Genomic DNA, 18,442 nt, shown 5'->3' on the forward strand with positions numbered 1-18,442 from the left:
ATTGCTCCAACGCTGTCACTTCTCTAATCTTAGGTACCATGTCTGCATTCTCTTGCTCTTGTGAGGTAAGTTTTTATCTTTGCACCCATCTGTGCATAGGTTTCCTCCCTCACCTTTGTCACACTTCTAAATTTTTTCCTCAACTGCTCTGAGGTAATCCCAAACCATGTATATACTAACTGCTTGTACACCTCAAAATTTCGGGATTGTTCCTCAGTCATTTGAGCGTATAATTCGGCTAGAGGACCGCTTATTCTAGCCCTCAAGATCATCATTTTTTCTTCCTCTCTCACTTGAAAATCGTGACAGGCCCTCTCGAAGGATACTAGAAATGCTTCTGGGCTATCCTTATCTCTAAACTCAGGAAAGTGTTTTAAATCTATCTTCATTTGATTCTGCCCATCGGTGTTATTACTATTATTACGATTTTCTAAAACCGTTAATTCCAACCGTCTCATCTCTAACTGAAACCGCTGCTGTTCCCTTTCCTGCTCAGTCCTCAATTTTTCTTTTTCCCATTCTTGCTCAAGCCTAAATTGCTCAATTTCTTGCTCAGCTCTCAATTGTTCAGCCCTCAATTTTTTTTTTCTAATTCCTGCTCCAGCCTAAATTTTTCTTGCTCAGTTCTATTTTTCTCAAGCTCTAATTTCAGGTTATATTCTTGAACTCATTTCCACTTTTCAAAATCCTCTGAAAACTGTGGAACTTCTACTTCAGCTGGGGTTTTAGTCATCTCTTCTATTCTGGTTTCTTCCCCCTGGGGATTCCCATTCTCTTCTCCCGAGCTTTCATGTGGGATTTCTCTCACGGGGTGCTTCGTCTTCTTGGTTGAGTCAGTATTTTGCACTAATTAAATAAGAGACTTTCACTCTCAGCACTGTTCCTCCAGGCTTGGCTTTCCAAGACCCTGGTCCTCAAAGTATAGCTTTAGGTTTTTTCCCCTCTAACCTTTCAAGCTTCCTTCCTCTGACCCTGAGCCTAAGCCTCCGCCAGAACAGTCTTTTGAGATCTCTTGCTCTTATTGTTATCTCGGCCACACGGCAATCTGTGGTTTATCCTCAATCACACCCTCGAGCCAGGTAATCTCTTCACCGATTTGCCCTGCCCCTCTCCAGGTGTATTGCTTCCCCTCACAGGCTCTTAGGCTTATCAAATCCCGCCGCTGCCGCCAATTTTGTGGCGTTTGTACGGAGCCCCCGGTCGTCTCACGGACTATTGACCCGTACACCACTAATCCGCTGCCACCAACCAGGTCCTCCCTGGTAAAATCACTTCACTCTCAGTCAGCTTCTCAATTCATAAAGAAGAGTGTATTTTATTTCGGACTTAAAACAAAACTATTACAGCATTCCAAACAGTGTTCCTCTTTACTTTCTTATTCTTATGTTCCTCTCTCTATCTCTGCTACCTCCCCACACTCAAGGACCAACTGCCCTAACTGTCTCTCTATTACCAACTGCCTTTCCCAACCAGCCAACCCATGAAACCCAACCAACTACCCACCAACAACTCCCAACAAACTAACTTCCACAACTCCTCCCAGAACTCCTTCCCAAGACAACTCATATTGACTGCAAAGACCATAGCGTCCACTAGCACCAATTTAATGTTGGCTGGGTGGCTGGGCCTTTTCTGAATGAGGAGATTCTTTGTGGCAACGATGGGGTGGGGATGCATGTGTGTGTTTTGGGGTGTGGGGTCCCACTGGCAGCAACATGCCATGGAGCCCCTGGTGTCTGCTGTTGACTCTCCCTGAGCTCGTTTCTCTTTTTCTTTACAGGTTATATGCTATTTAGAGCTCAGCAATGTGATAAAAAATATGGTTACATTTGTGAACATGAGCCAAAGTCTGAGCCCGAGTAACCTCTTCACTCTCTCTGACTGACCCCATCAAATCTCAGAGGCTTCCATCCAACACTGTCTTTCTACCTGTGCCTTTTTCAGAATATGACAACGTCAGAGGTGCCCTTCTGCCCCATTCCAGTAGCCCATGTATTCCAGCGTCCTACTCTCACTGTAGCGTGCAATAGATCTAATTGGATCCTGCAAGTAGCAAGAGCCCCCTTCCCTGGGAGCCCAGGATGAAGAACCTTTGTGGCCTTTCAGATGTTCCTTGAGCACCACTAGCATCATCCTAGACAACTGGCCACGATGAGTGGGGATGATGAGAGTGGGAGTCCACCAACGTCAGGAGGACAACAGTCTCCCCATCCCTAATAGATGCCTCAGCCCACTGTGAATTTAAACACATGCCCCTGAAACAAGAACCAATTACTTCCCTTTATTTACTTCTCCCCACTCGCTTCCCCCTCTGTCTCTTGTACCTTTTTTCAGATTGTAAGCTGTTTGGGATACGGAACTGGTCTCTTTTACTCTGCAATGAACCTGAAATATACTCAGAGTCGCAAAGTGATTTCATGCTCTTTATTCAGCTCATAGTGGTGAGGAGGAATGAATGAATGTCCCCTCAAAGTATCTGCTTTATATACATTATTTACACAATGGGCTGCACGTGATTGGCTAATTCTGGAATTCTACTGTAAGCCAATCAGGTTGTGGATTCATTTATATCTGGAGCATGATTGGGTGGTTTCTGCAAACCAATCATACTGCTGCATTGTTCTAGGACCAATCAGACTGATGCATTCTGAATCCTATTGTTCTAGGACCAATCAGACTGCTGCAATTTGGATCCTATTGTTCTAGGACCAATCAGACTGCTGCAGTTTGGATCCTATTCAACTTAGTACATAACAGAACCAATGCACTTTTGTGGCAATGCCCTGGGAAACCAGTTGGGCTGGATCCAACCTCCCCCACCAAGTATGTGAAGATGTGGAATTGAGTTGCTGAAAGCAAGCCCTTTGCAGAGAAGAAAAGTCTGTTTGCAGGTGTGGCTTGAATTGAAACCACACCTGCAAAAAGACAAAGTGGGACTTGCGGCCAGCCCCTTTGCAGCTGTGCTCTCAGCACAAACCAGCTGATTGTTGCTGAAAGGGTGTCTCCAAAGGGGCTGGGGTCCAGCACTAGTTAGATGAGAGCAAGCCCCCCCCCCCCTTGGCGGCAGTAGGACGTTCCCAATGGGGTTTGCTCTTAGCACCGATCAGTGGTAAAGAGGAGATGCACTTTCAAATCTGTAAGAGAAATCTATGGGGGGAAATCTGTAATGCAACCAATTCAAGGAGTGCTTGCTGTCCCCATTCCTGTCTGCAAAGGATTAATTAGGAGCTCACGTTCAGCTCCCAATTGTCCCATTGTCCACACCTAATGTTACACAACTGGGACGCGGGTGGCACTGTGGGTTAAACCACAGAGCCTAGGACTTGCCGATCAGAAGGTCGGCGGTTTGAATCCCCGTGACGGGGTGAGCTCCCGTTGCTCGGTCCCTGCTCCTGCCAACCTAGCAGTTCAAAAGCACGTCAAAGTGCAAGTAGATAAATAGCTCCGGCGGGAAGGTAAACGGCGTTTCCGTGTGCTGCTCTGGTTCACCAGAAGCAGCTTAGTCATGCCGGCCATATGACCTGGAAGCTGTACGTTGGCTCCCTCGGCCAATAAAGCGAGATGAGCGCCGCAACCCCAGAGTCGGCCATGACTGGACCTAATGGTCAGGGGTCCCTTTACCTTTACCTAATGTTACACAGAACCATAAAATTGTGGAAGTGGAAGGAACCCTGAGGGTCATCTTGGCCAATCCCCCTGCAATGCAGGAATCACAACAAAAGCATCCCTGTCAGACAGTCATCCAACATCTGCTTTGAAACTTCCAAGGAAGGAGAATTCACCACCTTCTGAGGGAGTCCATTCCACTGTCAAATAATTCTTACACTCAGAAAGTTCTTCTTTGTGTTTAGCTGGAATCTCCTTTCTTTCAACTTGAATCCAAGGTGCCCCATCCCTCGTATAATATATATAAGATGATAGGGACTGAGGTGAGATGCCAAGAGTTCTACTGGACAACGAGCAGATCCCTGACCTTTTTGTCATTCAGATAGGGAAGCATAACTTTTCAAATATGTACATGCCTCTACATATATGCTTCATTAATAAATGCTCCTATATTACATCAGCCTCAGTGGCTTCTCTGTCATGTGTGCACCCGCTTCAAAGTGCTGGCTGAGACCTTTGACACGTTGGCAATATGGTGCTGTCAGGGAACTGCCATCAGCTCCGAGGCGAGAGGTGGAAGGGCAGCTGGATTACAGAGAGCCTCCAAAGATCGTGGGAAGCAGCACTTCCTCAGCGGAGGAGGGAGGTCCCGCCTCTAGTGGGGAAGAGCTGCAGGGCTCGGAGGATGCAAGTAAGAGCCAAGGCACCATGCCTGAGCAAAGCGGGGAGGAGGGAGTCCCCCTTTACCCAAGCCTTCCCTGCGCAGTAGGTTTTCGCCCAGAGAGGGGAGGCGTCAGATGGGGGTCAAGAGACTACTCTGCTAGGGAAAGTTTAAGGACCGCCCACTCTCAGAGTCTGCTAGTGACTGAATCAGACATGGAATAGAGGCGTTCTGCATTGTAAATGTTTTTGCACCAATAATAAAGCCTTTGAAAAGACCAGTGAGGGATCTTGCCTGTTCGCTCTCGAGCAACCACACTGATAGGCATAACAGGTGCCTTGAGGGCAATCAACTCCTCTATAAGCTTTGATATTCTTGGAGGCATCTCAGGGAGTCTCCCCTTCAAGTATACCTGAAACCCTCCAAACAAGACGCATGGCAAAAAAGAGGCTAATCTGGAGTTCTGCGTCAGATTCCCAGCTATTTTCTGTGTCAGAAGTGGTGAGGAAACACACAAATTTACAGTACCAAAGAATGCAGAGGCCTATAACCAAGCATTAATGGCAAATAGTCTCCCAGGTGGAGCTACCAATTGAGCACAAGAAGATTTTTATTTTTCATAACAACACACAAGTTCAATATGCAGACTGTAAGAGATGATTGGAATAAAGTACTGGAACTTTCATTATTACCCAGACATTGGGGAAATGTATTAGCTCCAATACCTAAGGTGTTATTAGATTTAAAATTAGGACTAATACAACAGAAAATAATATTTAGTGTTTATTGGACCCCTTTATGGTTGCATAAAAAAGGGTCAGCTAAGATAGCTCATTGTTGTAGATGTGGCAAGGACAAAGAAAAGACTGGAAATTTTGGAAGAGATAAAGGAAAATGAAAAAGATTTATGCCAAACTCCAGGAAATGTGAAAGCAAAACAAAACATTTAAACTTTACAAACTCAGATTTCAATACTCTTGAACCAGGAAATTGAATGGAAAATAAAAATGTCAAAACAAAGAAACTTTGAATTCTCTAATAAACCGGGAAGAATGTTAGCTTGGCAATTAAGGAAAAAACAAAAATAAAAGGCGATAAACAAATTCAAAGATAGGGGAAAATTATTGATGATCCAAAGGAAATAACTAAAAAAATTGAAAACTGCTTTAGGGAATTGTATCAAGAAGGGAAAGAAAACCAAGACAAAACAGAAAAATACTTATGTCAAAATAATTTCCCAAAGATACCGGATGAGAAAATTAAATAGTTAAATTCTCCAGTTACTATGATGGAAATTCAGCAGGCAATTTCAAATGCAAAACTTGGGAAAACACCAGGCCCAGATGGTTTACCTGCTTCTTTTTATAAAAAATTGGAAGAATCCCTAGCACAACCACTTAAGGAGGTTATGAATGAGATATTATGTAAAGGGAAATTGCCAGAATTGTGACAAGATGCATTCATAACACTAATCCCAAAGCAAGGTACAGAATCAGCAACAGTTCAAAATTATAGACCAATATCCCTCTTAAATAATGATTATAAACTCTTTGCACATATTCTGGCAAATAGATTGAAAAGTATACTAAAAGACAAAATAAATGAAGATAAAACAGGTTTCCTACTGGGACACCAAATGAAAGATAACATAAGAACTATAATTGACATATTGGAGTACTTGGAGACAAGAAGTGACAAACAGCCAATATTAATTGTCTAGAACAAACTTAGTTGGTCCCTAAGGTGCTACTGGACAATTTTTTATTTATTTTGACTGCATCAGACCAACAAGGCTACCACCTGAAGCCGGTATTAATGTTTGTCAATGTGCAAAAGGCATTTGACAATGTGTCATGGAATTTTATGAAAAAACGATAAAATCAACGGGCCTAGGGAAGTCTTTTAGCAGGGGCACAGACACCATTTATGGGAATAAAAAAGCCAAACTGATTATCAACAATGGAATAACAGAAAGCTTTAAAATAACTAAAGGAACAAGACAGGACCGTGCACTGTCCCCATTACTGTTTATTTTGATCTTAGAAATGTTGAAAAGGAGGATAAGAGCAGGTGAAGGCATAAAGGGGATAGTGGTGGTGGGGAAATAATTTAACCTAAAAACTTTTGCAGATGATCTTATAAGAACAAGAGTCAGACACGACTAAACGACTAAACAACAACAACCTTGAAAACAAGATGTGGCCTTTGAATTGCACTGTTGGGGGTGTGAACACTCTGTACCTCTGCTGCAGAACACCAGGGGCAGTTCTTCTGAAACTAACACCCCCTTCCCCCAAGTATATCAGGATGTGCTCATAACAGCGCACAAACTGCATCAGCTGGTGGGCAGGATTTCAATATTCTGATTAGGCAAAGGAATGTGATGTTTCATGCCTTGTCTTATCTGCTGGTGGAGAATGGATTCCTCTTGATGATGCCAACTGAGTTGCAAGAACATTTGCTGATGTTGACGACCACGCAGCCCTGCCATTCCACTTCAGTTGCACCCTGCGCAGAAGGTGATATTTCCCCCAATTCCAGATCAGGAAACTGAGTGGACAAAAATCTCACCCAGCTATTCATGACCACTCTGGAGATGTGTTTGTGGTAGAGCAGACACTCTCCTTGTCCATCTCAACCAGATCTGAAGAAGGACCCCCTTTTTCTTCCTTAAAGTGAGGGAATGAGGTGGGGCTTCATTAGCTAACACAATACACTCAAAGTAAGAGGCACTGTGGAGAGAAGAATCAATGGCCACATTTTGTAAAACGGGTGGGCAGAACCATCAGCACTCTTCATACCTTCTTACTTTCTCCTTGCCTAACATGACTCCTCTTCCTCCTTGCTAATTTCCACTTCATAGAAGTTGGATATTTTTTAATCCACAGTGGCTTTCAGGTGAAAGAGATCTTTCTGTACTTCTGTGTTCTGATGCAAAAGATCTCGGTCTATGTTTGTGTTGAACCATTAGGCTTCCCTTGTGCTGCCAAGTGTCTCTCACCACATGCCATTGCCTACCTATCAGACTATAAATGGCACATAAACACCAGCTTCCCACCCAGGCGTAGCTCAACTGGAACACTTGAATAAGGAAGAATCAGCAGCTCAGAGAGAGAGAGAGAGAAGCTGAAAAAACAGGTGAGTTATCTCCCCCCTTCTGATCTCCTTGACTCTCCATGCTGGCCTTTGGATGGCAGCTATATCTCCAAAGTCCTATGCGGCCTAGGACCCTTGTACCTATGGGACCGCCTCTCCTGGTATGCCCCGCAGAGGACCTTAAAGTCCACAAATAACAACACTTTGGAAGTCCCAAGTCGCAAGGTGGTTAGATTGGTCTCAACTAGGACCAGGGCCTTTTCAATACTGGCCCCGACTTGGTGGAACGCTCTGTCCCAAGAGACTAGGGCCCTGCGGGACTTGACATCTTTCCGCAGGGCCTGCAAGACAGAGCTGTTCCGCCTGGCCTTTGGTTTGGCCTCAGTCTGACCCTTATGTTTCCCTCCCCTTATGGTTTTGATTTATGGGCTACTATTAAAAACGAGGCTGCATTTTTAATTGTATTTTAACCCGTATTTTAATAAACTGGTTTTTGTTTGTTTTTTGTTTGTTTTCCCCTATTATATTTAATTGTAATTTTATTGGTGTTAGCAGCCCTGAGCCCGGCTCTGGCAAGGGAGAGTGGGCTATAAATAAAACTTTATTATTATTTATTATTATTTATTAAAATGAGCAGCACACTAACAATGGGGTACCTTTGCATCTCATGGACCAGCCCCCCAACAAATCAAAGAGTTGATAAATCTATAAAGTGAAATGATTTGATCTTGAGGATTAGTAACTCCTTCCTTTGTTCTATCACCGCGACGGAGTGAGCTCCCGTTGCTCGGTCACTGTTCCTGCCAACCTAGCAGTTCAAAGCACATCAAAGTGGAAGTAGATAAATAGGTACCACTCTGGGGGGAAGGTAAATGGCGTTTCCGTGCGCTGCTCTGGTTCGCCAGAAGCAGCTTAGTCATGCTGGCCACATGACCCGGAAGCTCTACGCCAGCTCCCTCAGCCAGTAAAGCAAGATAAGCGCCGCAACCCCAGAGTCAGGGGGTCCCTTTACCTTTACCTTTACTTGATTCTATCTGGGTGAGATAATGAGTGTTTTTTCTGTTAGAAAGAAAGACAAAGCCTCGCCTCCTGACTGATGAATGCAGGAAACTCAGCCTAGCAATTGTGTGTTTTGTGTTTTCTGTCTCCAGAAGCAGATGCGGCCTTCCTCTGTCCCCAGGCTCAGCCTCCTTTTCACATGCCTTGTTCTGATATGGCAGCTCTCCTTTGGCTTCGCAATGAAAATAAAAAAAGCAGACAACCTCTACGGTCCCACTGGTAAGGTATCATTTCATCTCGGAGGTGGTTGATGTCTCCTTAGAGAAAGAGAAGCTTCTGGCAGCATTAGAAAGCCAAGTGTAGATCCATTGGCTGTTTGGTAGATCAAGTGTAGATCCATTGGCTGACAGAATCCTGTTCTGTTTACAGCACGCAGCTTGAATAGCACTTAGATCATACCAGTTTTAATGTCTCCCAGTGCACTTCAACGTGCTGACTTTAACCTTCAGGCCCCTGAATGGGATGGACCTATGAAATCTGTGGACTTGTTTGTGCCTGTATCCTCTTCCTTGCACACGGACGTTCCAGATGGATACTGGTTTGTCCACCATCTTCATCTGTCAGTTGAGCTATCACCAATAGAGGGGGTCTTTTCTGTGGTGACCCCACCCCAAGTATAGTTGCAGTGAACAGCTACACTTTTCAGAAGGCCTTAAAGAGCCAAAGAGCCTTCCCATGAATCATTTTTGGTTTGGTAGTATTTATTTCCTAGTGGTTTTTATTATTGGTTGAAATAAGATTATCTATTGCAGTTAGTCCCCTTAGCTTCCCTTGGCTGGAAACTAGGCAGGTAAATAATTTAATACAATACAATGAAAATATTATATGTCATATTAGACACCAAGAAAGTGGTGAACCCCGTGACCTGGGACGTCTTTGAGGCTGTTCAATTTCCCTTTGACTTTTATGGCACCCCAAAGATACCGTATTTTTAGGTGTATAAGATGAGCTGGTGGTGCTGTGGGTTAAACCACAGAGGCTAGGACTTGCCGATCAGAAGGTCGGTGGTTTGAATCCCCGCGACGGGGTGAGCTCCCGCTGCTTGGTCCCTGCTCCTGCCAACCTAGCAGTTCGGAAGCACGTCAAAGTGCAAGTAGATAAATAGGTATCTCTCTGGCGGGAAGGTAAACAGCATTTCCATGCACTGCTCTGGTTCGCCAGAAGCGGCTTAGTCATGCTAGTCACATGACCCGGAAGCTGTACGCAGCTCCCTCTGCCAATAAAGTGAGATGAGCACCGCAACCCCAGAGTGGGTCACGACTAGACCTAATGGTCAGGGGTCCTTTTACCTTTACCTTTATTAACCCAAAAATGAGGTTCAAAATTTAGGCTTGTCTTATACATGGGTAGTGCTGAGGGGGAAATCCTGAAAATCTCTCACCCGCTGGAACACAGCACACAACCACTCACATCGTAGCTGCCTGATTGCCACCATTAGCCCTCCTGCTTGCTGCTGTGGCAGCCAGAAGACAGCTGCCCTTGTCACAGCAAGCGGGAGCATGATTGGCGGCCACTGGCCACGGTGCAGAAACCACCTATCAGCTCCCTTATTGCTGCCAGCGGCCGCCAATCACGCTCCTGCTTCCTGCGACAAGGGCAGCTGTCTACTGGGTGCCACAGTGGCAAGCAGGAGAGCTAATGGCAGCGATCAGGCAGCTGCAATGTGAGCGGTTGTGTGCTCCATTCCAGTGCGCAAGCGATTTTCGGGATTCCCCCCACCCACAACAATCAGGTGGCCAATGCCGGAAATTGCTCACCTGCCAGACCGAAGCCTTTTTAAGCGGCGATTAGCCACTTGATTGTTGGGGAGAAGATACCAAAAATCACTCACTCGTCGGAACGAAGTGTGAGCCCAAGATTGTAAGCAGCAATTGTAAGCAACACGAGTGGTTGTGTGCTGTGTTCTGGTGGGTGGGCGATTTTCGGCATTCCCCCCAAATAATCCCCCCAAAAGCTCATTCCCCCCCTTTTCTCTCAATTTTCAGGCCCCAAAAGTCTTATAGATAGAAGAATACAGGTATTTTATTTCCACTGTTTCCTGCGCTGACATGACCATGTTGAATGCTAATGTTCTCCCTCTCTGTTACCTCAAGGCTGCCTCCGGGGCTGGACCAGAATAAAGGGAAACTGCTATCGAATCTTTTCTGACCCTTTGAGATGGCACGAGGCAATGGTAAGAGTGGCCTCTAGGTGCTTTGAGTGGGTCCAGAAAGAGCAAGGGCACAAACCACAAGATATTCTTGAGAGTCTCTGCAGAAGACCTGTTATGAATCTCAATCCCATGGCCATGTTTTTTATCCCAGGAGGCCATCTTTTGCATCTCAAGAGCTGATGAGATGTCATTTAGGCATCTGAAGTGAGGCCTTGGGCAACCAGTAGGCCTTGGGCAGCTCAGTTCATCAGTTTATCGTTCTTCTCAGATTCAGATGAGGCTGAGGAAGCTCAGGACCATTGCCTGGAACCCTAGGGGGCTGGATGAAGGCCACTGAAACTCAATCCTGGAAAGGTTGTGTGGGATAGTGATTTGATAGATACGCTGTTCATAGGCTGGAAGTAGGCAGGCCTTCTTTAAGATGGCTTGAGATGGTGGGCTCATCATCCCAGAAAAGACCCATTGGCCCCAAAGGTTGGAGTACTTACTCAGGTTTGATGAAGGCTCCAACATGTTCTGCTTTCAAGTGAGCCCCCAGGGACAGGTAGGTTCATAAATGATGCCCATTTGTTGGGAATAGCATGGAGAACCCAAAGTACGTTAGAGAGAGTCAGAACAGCTTATGCAATAAGGGATGAGGCAAGCAAGATCCACAACAGCCACTGAACACACATTTGAAGAACATGGCATTCCCCTAAGAGTCCAGGGAGCTGTAGTTGCTGTCACAGGGCTACAGTTCCCATGGTCCTTGGGTATAAGCTACATGTTTATTAAAGGTGCTTGAAATGTGTGGTGTGGGAGTCATTGAAGCCCACCAGGAAAATAACAGCCGTGTGAGCACCCTGAGGGACGCCATCTGATGCACCAGCTAGCTGGCTTGCTCAGCTCTGACCTCAAGGCTGCCCTCTCTAAATAAATAGCAATGATGTTCCTGCTATGGTAGGGCACATCCCTGGCATTCTCCTACCATGTCCTGATTAGCCAAGCTCATCCGAATAGAATGGGTATTTTGCCAGGTACTGTTCCTCCTTCGGGGAAGGAATATATTAACAGATCAACACAGCTACCTGCACTTTTTCATTCTTTCAAGGTAAGGCTTTTAGCTCTCCTTGGGGAGAGGTTGGCTGTTGTGTCCAGCTTCTGCACAAACATAAAATGACCACTACGTCACCAGACATTGCCCAAGCATGCTGCATGATGGATCTGGCAGCCTTAAAAGTGCACATGTAATTCAGTAGATGGGCATGATGGGGGGAAATTTGGCTTTGAAGCACATTTTAATGAGAGCAACTCGATTTGGCATGTCCTGAAATAACACACATCAAAACAGAGGCATCATTTGAAATTTCGTTCTCCCCAAAAATATTTGGAACAAACATACATACACTTCACACGACATGCAGTGTACGTGAGTAAGATAAGCATGTTAGGAGGCATGCACGCACAGACACCACAGAATTTTGAGGGGCCCCGGGCACATCCTTGAAGATTTGTGGGGCTCTTGGCCCCCTGCCCAGCAGTTGGCGCCACGGTATTAGAGGAAATTGTGGGTAAAGTGTATTCTTGAAAATAACACCCAAAGCTGCAGTATATGAGGTGAAATTGCAAACAAATGTTTTTATACTGGGGCAACGTACACTCAAATGCTGCTCAGTTCTCCTGAGAACTTTTCTTTTTATAAACAAAATCACAAACTGAAAGTGGAGAATGTAATAAAAAAATCAGACAATGAAGAAACTGAGCGAGACACAAATGGGGGTATTGCACCATGCTGGATCTCAGTTGGCCGAACAAAGCTTGCATTTCAGTCAGTCACATGTCCGGAGCTAGATTTCCACGTATTGCGACTGCACTATTCAACCTTGAGCCTGACTTTGAGGAGAATTCAAAGGTAAGTGTAGTTGCATAAAACTCATTCTTTTTTCCACCTCTCAGAAAACCTGCCGTGTATTTGACCCGACTTCTGAGCTTGCCTCTTTCCATGATATGAAAGAACTGCGTTCAGTGTCTGACATGCTTCTAATTCCAAAGGTACTACGTGTCTGGATTGGATTGTCAGTCAAGGATCAGGTGAGTCTCCAAGGCCTCCTCCTCCTCCTCCGTCAGCACTGTTGGAGCTGATAGTAAATGAATTCAGTGGGAAGATTCTTCTATGGGGCTTCCCCAGCTGATGAAATGCTACGAGAAGGTTTTCTGGACTCAACATACTGGAGGCCAATACAGTCATGGTGGGCTCCTGGCTGATGTCTTACAACTCAAATAATGCTGTCTGTGGTTCTTTTGGGTGGAATCATCAAGGAGTGTGCTGTGTCTTGGAAGTGTCTCCTTGTGATCTGTTCTTTCTAAAGAGCATACCAACTCTCTTGTCCCTGCAGGATGGAAATTGGGAGTGGACAGATGGCTCTGTTCCTGAGTTCCTACCGTGGACTAAGGGAGAACCTATGAGTAGTGGCATCAACTCATGTGTCTACTTGTTTCGTGCGGACGGTAAGGAGTCCGCTCTCAGGGCTGGTACTTTGGAGCTGCCATGCTCAAAGCAATGCGGGTTGCAGTATTTTCTTGATTTCTACTGCGGGTGTGCGATGTGCTCCTTGCCTGCTCTTAGGCCAAGAGTGAAGGACTTCCTTTAGAGCCCTTTCATCTGTTTGGTAGAGATATTCCCAAGCTTCCTTACAAGAATCTAGCCTTCCCAAAGGGCCTCAGACTGACAGGGAACACCATCCTAATCCACTTTTGCTTTCCACTCAAGGTCCTCCCCATAGATCCCACCACCCGCCTTGGCCAATTTAATATTGGATGGGTGGCTGGGTTTCTTCTGAATGGGAGAAGAAGAAAAGACATTCTTTGCAGGCACCATGGGGTGTGGGGGTGCATGTGTTTTGAGGGTTGGGGGTCCCAGCAGCAGCAGCATGCCAAGGAGCCGCTGATGTCACTCTCCCTAAGCTCATTTCTCTTTCTCTTCCCAGTTTTTTTGAGATTTAGAGCGGAGGATTGCCTATATGAAGAATCCTATATTTGTGAACATGAGCCAGCAACTGCATCCTTCTGACCTCTTCACTCTCTCTGGCTGACCCCATCAAATCTCAGAAGCTTCCATCCAACGCTGTCTTTCTACCTGCGCCTTTTTCAGAATATGAAAAGGTCAGAGGTGCCCTTCTGCCCCATTCCAGTGGTCCATCTCTTCCAGCATCCTACTCTCACTGTAGCCTGCAATATATCTAATTGGATCCTGCAAGTAGCAAGAGCCCCCTTCTCTGGGAGCCCAGGATGAAGAACCTTTGGGGTCCACCAACGTCAGGACGACAACAGTCTCCCCTTCCCTAATAGATGCCTCAGCCCATTGTGAATTTAAACACATGCCCCTGAAACAAGAACCAATTACTTCCCTTTGTTACTTCCTGCCCCTCCCAACTCACATGTCTCCAATATCCTGATTCATATTGCATTTAGGACATTCAACTGGTCTCTTTCCCTGTGCAAAGAACCAATGCACTTTTATGGCAGTGTCTTCTAGAGCCCTGGGAAGGGTGAGGCCTTAATGATAGCAATCGCTCTGCAGAGGAGAAATGACTGTTTGCAGGTGCGGCTTGATTCCAAACCACACCTGCAAAAAGACAAAGTGGGACTTGCAGCCAGCCCCCTTGCAGCTGTGCTCTCAGCACAAACCAGCTGTTTGTTGCTGAAAGGGTGTCTCCAAAGGGGCTTTGGTCCAGCACTAATTAGATGAGAGCAAGCCCCCCCCCCTTGGCGGCAGTAGGACATTCCCAATGGGGCTTGCTCTTAGCACTGGTCAGTGGTGAAGAGGAAGGCCTCTGAGGTGCACTTTCCAATCTGTAAGAGAAATCTATGGGGGGAAATCTGTAATGCAACCAATTCAAGGAGTGTTTGCTGTCCCCATTCCTGCTTGCAAGGATTAATTAGGAGCTCACTTTCAGCTCCCAATTGTCCTGTTGTCCACCCCTAATGTTACACAGAACCATAAAATTGTGGAAGTGGAAGGGACCCTGAGGGTCATCTAGGCCAATCCTCCTGCAATGCAGGAATCACAACGAAAACATCCCTGGCAGGCTGTCATCCCACCTCTGCTTTCAAACCTCCAAGGAAGGAGAATTCACCACCTTCTGAGGGAGTCCATGCCACTGTCAATAGCTCTTACACTCAGAAAGTTCATCCTTGTGTTTAGCTGGAATCTCCTTTCTTTTAACTTGAATCCATTGAGGATATAGTTGGGAGGGGAACAGCCTTGCAGGTGCCCCATCCCTCGTATAATAAGTATAAGATGATGGGGACTGAAGGCAACAGAGGCACTTGCAGAAAGAAATGTCACAACCATTTTGAGATGCCAAGAGATCTACTGGGCAATGGGCAGAAGAAGGAATCCTCCTTCAGTGCAGATCCCTGACCTTTTTGTCATTCTGATGGGGAAGTATAACTTTTATAATATGTACATGCCTCTACAAATATGCTGCAGAAATAAATACTGCTATATTGCATCAGCCTCAGCAGCTTCTCTGTCATTTATGCACCCACTTCAAAGACCTTTGACACGTTCGCAATATGGTGCCTTGAGGGCAATCAACTCCTCTATAAGCTTTGATACTGAGATGGAGGCATCTCGGGGAGTCTTCCCTTTACTTCCTGGTGCAATTGGACTTCTCCGTGACCCTTCCCTTCTGCAGGCAGGTGAGACTGATTTGGATGGTCTGCCCCCACCACTTAATGGATCCAAGTTGTTTCCAGAGAGTGGTAGGGGGTGTATTATTCCCATGTTGATGGTCTTTCAGCTGATTCCCTGGTGGCCCACTGGAATGCGGAGTTAACCAGGACTATTGACTGTCTAGCTCTGATGCGCCCTCTCCGATTGCATTATATATATATATATGTAGCTGATCACTGACTGATGTTGATACAAAGATTTTAACAGCAACCTTAGCAAACAGAATCCACCAAGCCATAGCGTCAGTTGCTAAGAATGACCAAACTAGTTTTATAAAAATGAGACAAGCAGCAGATTATATCAGATTACTATGGCTTTGATAGAATTAAACAAAAGTAAATATCAATTTCTAACTGTATCATTAGATGCTGAAAGGGAACAGTGTATGAAGGCAGCTTTCAGTAGATTTGGATTTCCTTTGGACTTTAAAAACCAATTGAAATATTGCGTGACTCGCCTACATCTACAATGAAAGTGAATGAATGGGACTTCCGGGTCGAGCGCCATCGGTAATGGCGGCTTCCCTCTGATCTGTGGAGGGAGAGCTCCAGAGAAGCCAGGGTTCTACCGCTACGGCGACGTGGTGAACCCTTGAAACTGTAGGCAGAGGAAGGCTATGACCGTGGGACTCGGCGGGCACCATTCACACGCCCCCAAAACGTTTTAGGAGTCCGGTACGGGCTCCGGAGCGTGGTGGGGTTGTGGCGCGGTGCTGAGAGTCGATCGCTACTTCCTCGGAGCGACGTCGCACAGCTGTTACCGGAGAGCGCCGGCTTTTTCCTGGGACAATTTGGATTACAAAAAAGAAGCACCCGTGAGTAGGGGAAATATTAAAGTTAAAGAAAACAAGGATTATAAATTCGGAATTGAATGGGACTCAAAGTAAAAGAAATAATTAATTGGAAACCGAAGCGGTAAGGTCTAAACAGGAAGTCAGCCTTCCGCTCTGTAAATAGTTTAAAGCAAAGACTCTGCAAGCTAAAACCTTTAAAGACGTCTTTGAAAGGAGCAAACCCGATGTCTAGAGAAAGATTCCCCCCCCCCCGGTAGCAGGGAAGGAGGGGGGAAGGACTGAAAGATATCTTGCCTGTTTGAAAAGACTTTTATGAGCAGAGGAGAAATGACTGTTTGCAGGTGCGGCTTGAATCCAAACCACACCTGCAAAAAGACAAAGTGGCACTTGCAGCCAGCCCCCTTGCAGCTGTGCTCTCAGCGCAAACCAGCTGCTTGTTGCTGAAATGGTGTCTCCAAAGGGGCTTGGGTCCAGCACTAATTAGATGAGAGCAAGCCCCCCCCCCTTGGCGGCAGTAGAACGTTCCCAATGGGGCTTGCTCTTAGCACTGATCAGTGGTGAAGAGGAAGGCTTCTGAGGTGCACTTTCCAATCTGTGAGAGAAATCTATGGGGGGAAATCTGTAATGCAACCAATTCAAGGAGTGTTTGCTGTCCCCATTCCTGCTTGCAAGGATTCATCATGTCTGCTACTTTCCCACTGTCTAGAGAAACAAGACAAGGATGTCCACTTTCACCTTTGTTTTTTAATATTTGACTAGATCCCATGGCCTCTGCTATTAGACAACATTGTGAGATCTATGGAGCAGATCACAACATAGCTGTCAACTTTTCCCTTTTCTTGCAAGGAATCCTATTGAGAATAAGGGAATTTCCCTTAAAAAAAGGAAAACGTTGACAGCTATGGATCACAATTGGTTTTATTTGCCGATGACACACTTTTGCTTATTTCGAAACCTCAGACTGCTGTTCCTATGTTGATAAAAACAGTAGATGCCTTTGGTAAAATATCAGGGAATTCTATTAATTGGTCCAAGTTGGAATTCGTGCCAATTGGTGAACATTTGATGACGCCCTCTGCTGTGTGGGACTATGGCACCACACTCACCTCCACCTCAGATCCCTTGCACCACCTTCCCCCCTGTAAGGTGTACAGCCCTGAGGTTATTTAATTACATATACCTTGAAAAGCAAGATGTGGGCTTTGAAATGCACTGTGTGGGGGGAGTGAACACTCTGTACCTCTGCTACGGAAGACTGGGGGCAGTTCTTCTGAAACCAAACTCCTGCTGGGTATATCAGGATGTGCTCATAGCAGCCCACAAACAGCATTAGCTGGTGGGCAGGATTTCAATCTGTACTCTGATTAGGCAAAGGAACATGGTGTTTCATGCCCTGTCTTATCAGATGATGGAGAATGGATTCCTCTTGGTGATGCCAACTGAGTTGCAAGAACATTTCCTGATGATGACGACATGTGGGAAAGTATGCGCCAGTCATGCATTTGTGCATTTGGATCAGAAGAGGATAGCAAGGACCGACACCTTGGGCCAGGAACAGTTTTCATGCCAGAGTGATGAAGTTCCGAAGAACAGATCTCACTCCTTCGTGTTTGGTTGATGCACGGCTACATCTGGCTCTGAAAGGAAGCAGCTCTCCAGGCTTCTAGCCCTACTGGAAGAGGGTGGGGAAACAAATCTGGAGTCTTCTGTCTCCAAAAGCAGAAGCTCCACCACAGAGTTATGCCAACCCCGGAAAGGATTTCTCACCAGTGGCTTGCCCTGAGCATGTGAGAGCTCCCTGCCTTTGATCAAGCAAGAGGTGATCACAGACACTGCTGTTATAGCAAGCACCTCACCTTTAAGGCAAGCTCTGACCACTGTCCCACAATCCCAGAGACCCAGTGGATCAGGGGACCACACAGCCCTGCCGTTCCACTTCAGTTGCACCCTGCACAGAAGTTGATCTCCTCCCTCCCATTCCAGATCAGGATACTTGACAAAATCTCACCCAGCCATTCATGATCACCCTGGAGATGTGGAACAGACACTCTCCTTGTCCATCTCAACCGGATTGTCTCACTCTGAAGAAAGAAAGATACACACATACACCACTTTTCTTTACTGGAGTGTCTTGCCGGTTCCTCCTCCAGGTGGATCACGTTTGGTCAAAACTCTCCACTATGACCTGTCCATCTTGGTGGCTCTGCACAGCATAGCTCATACATTCTCTGAGTTATTCAAGCCCCTTCGCCACGGCAAAGCAGTGATCCATGAAGGATCCATGGTGACAGCAGCCACGAAATTAAAAGACGCCTGCTTCTTGGGAGAAAAGCAATGACAAACCTAGACAGCATCTTA

At 45.9% G+C, this 18,442-nt stretch overlaps 1 protein-coding gene and 1 long non-coding RNA gene across 3 annotated transcripts; both read left to right on the forward strand.

Moving 5' to 3' along the window:
• The first annotated feature begins 1,553 nt into the window (after window positions 1-1,553).
• On the forward strand, window positions 1,554-15,072 carry LOC310659304. Its single transcript, XR_014502738.1, has 2 exons — window positions 1,554-2,049; window positions 13,811-15,072. It is a non-coding gene; the product is annotated as an uncharacterized lncRNA (long non-coding RNA).
• LOC310659225 (C-type lectin LmsL-like) lies at window positions 6,746-15,072 on the forward strand. Of its 2 annotated transcripts, XM_083402473.1 has the most exons (6): window positions 6,746-7,405; window positions 8,515-8,641; window positions 10,516-10,595; window positions 12,510-12,644; window positions 12,950-13,061; window positions 13,541-15,072. In XM_083402473.1, exons 2-6 carry the CDS (start codon window positions 8,521-8,523, stop codon window positions 13,621-13,623), a joined length of 531 nt encoding a protein of 176 aa, XP_083258599.1. In that variant the 5' UTR covers window positions 6,746-7,405; window positions 8,515-8,520; the 3' UTR covers window positions 13,624-15,072. The 2 variants fall into 2 exon arrangements, with proteins under 2 accessions (XP_083258599.1, XP_083258598.1); XM_083402472.1 differs by lacking the exon at window positions 6,746-7,405 and having other exon boundaries at window positions 8,424-8,641.
• Window positions 15,073-18,442: the final 3,370 nt, after the last annotated feature.

The sequence above is a fragment of the Podarcis tiliguerta genome (genome assembly GCF_965153285.1).
Source record: "Podarcis tiliguerta genome assembly, chromosome: 10".
Lineage (NCBI taxonomy): Eukaryota > Metazoa > Chordata > Lepidosauria > Squamata > Lacertidae > Podarcis > Podarcis tiliguerta.

Coding starts and splice junctions, on each gene's coding strand:
- LOC310659225 (XM_083402472.1), top strand. CDS start 8,464: ATGCAGGAAACTCAGCCTAGCAATTGTGTGTTTTGTGTTTTCTGTCTC. Junction 8,642..10,515: donor CAACCTCTACGGTCCCACTG/GTAAGGTATCAT, acceptor TGTTACCTCAAG/GCTGCCTCCGGGGCTGGACC. Junction 13,062..13,540: donor CTACTTGTTTCGTGCGGACG/GTAAGGAGTCCG, acceptor TTCTCTTCCCAG/TTTTTTTGAGATTTAGAGCG.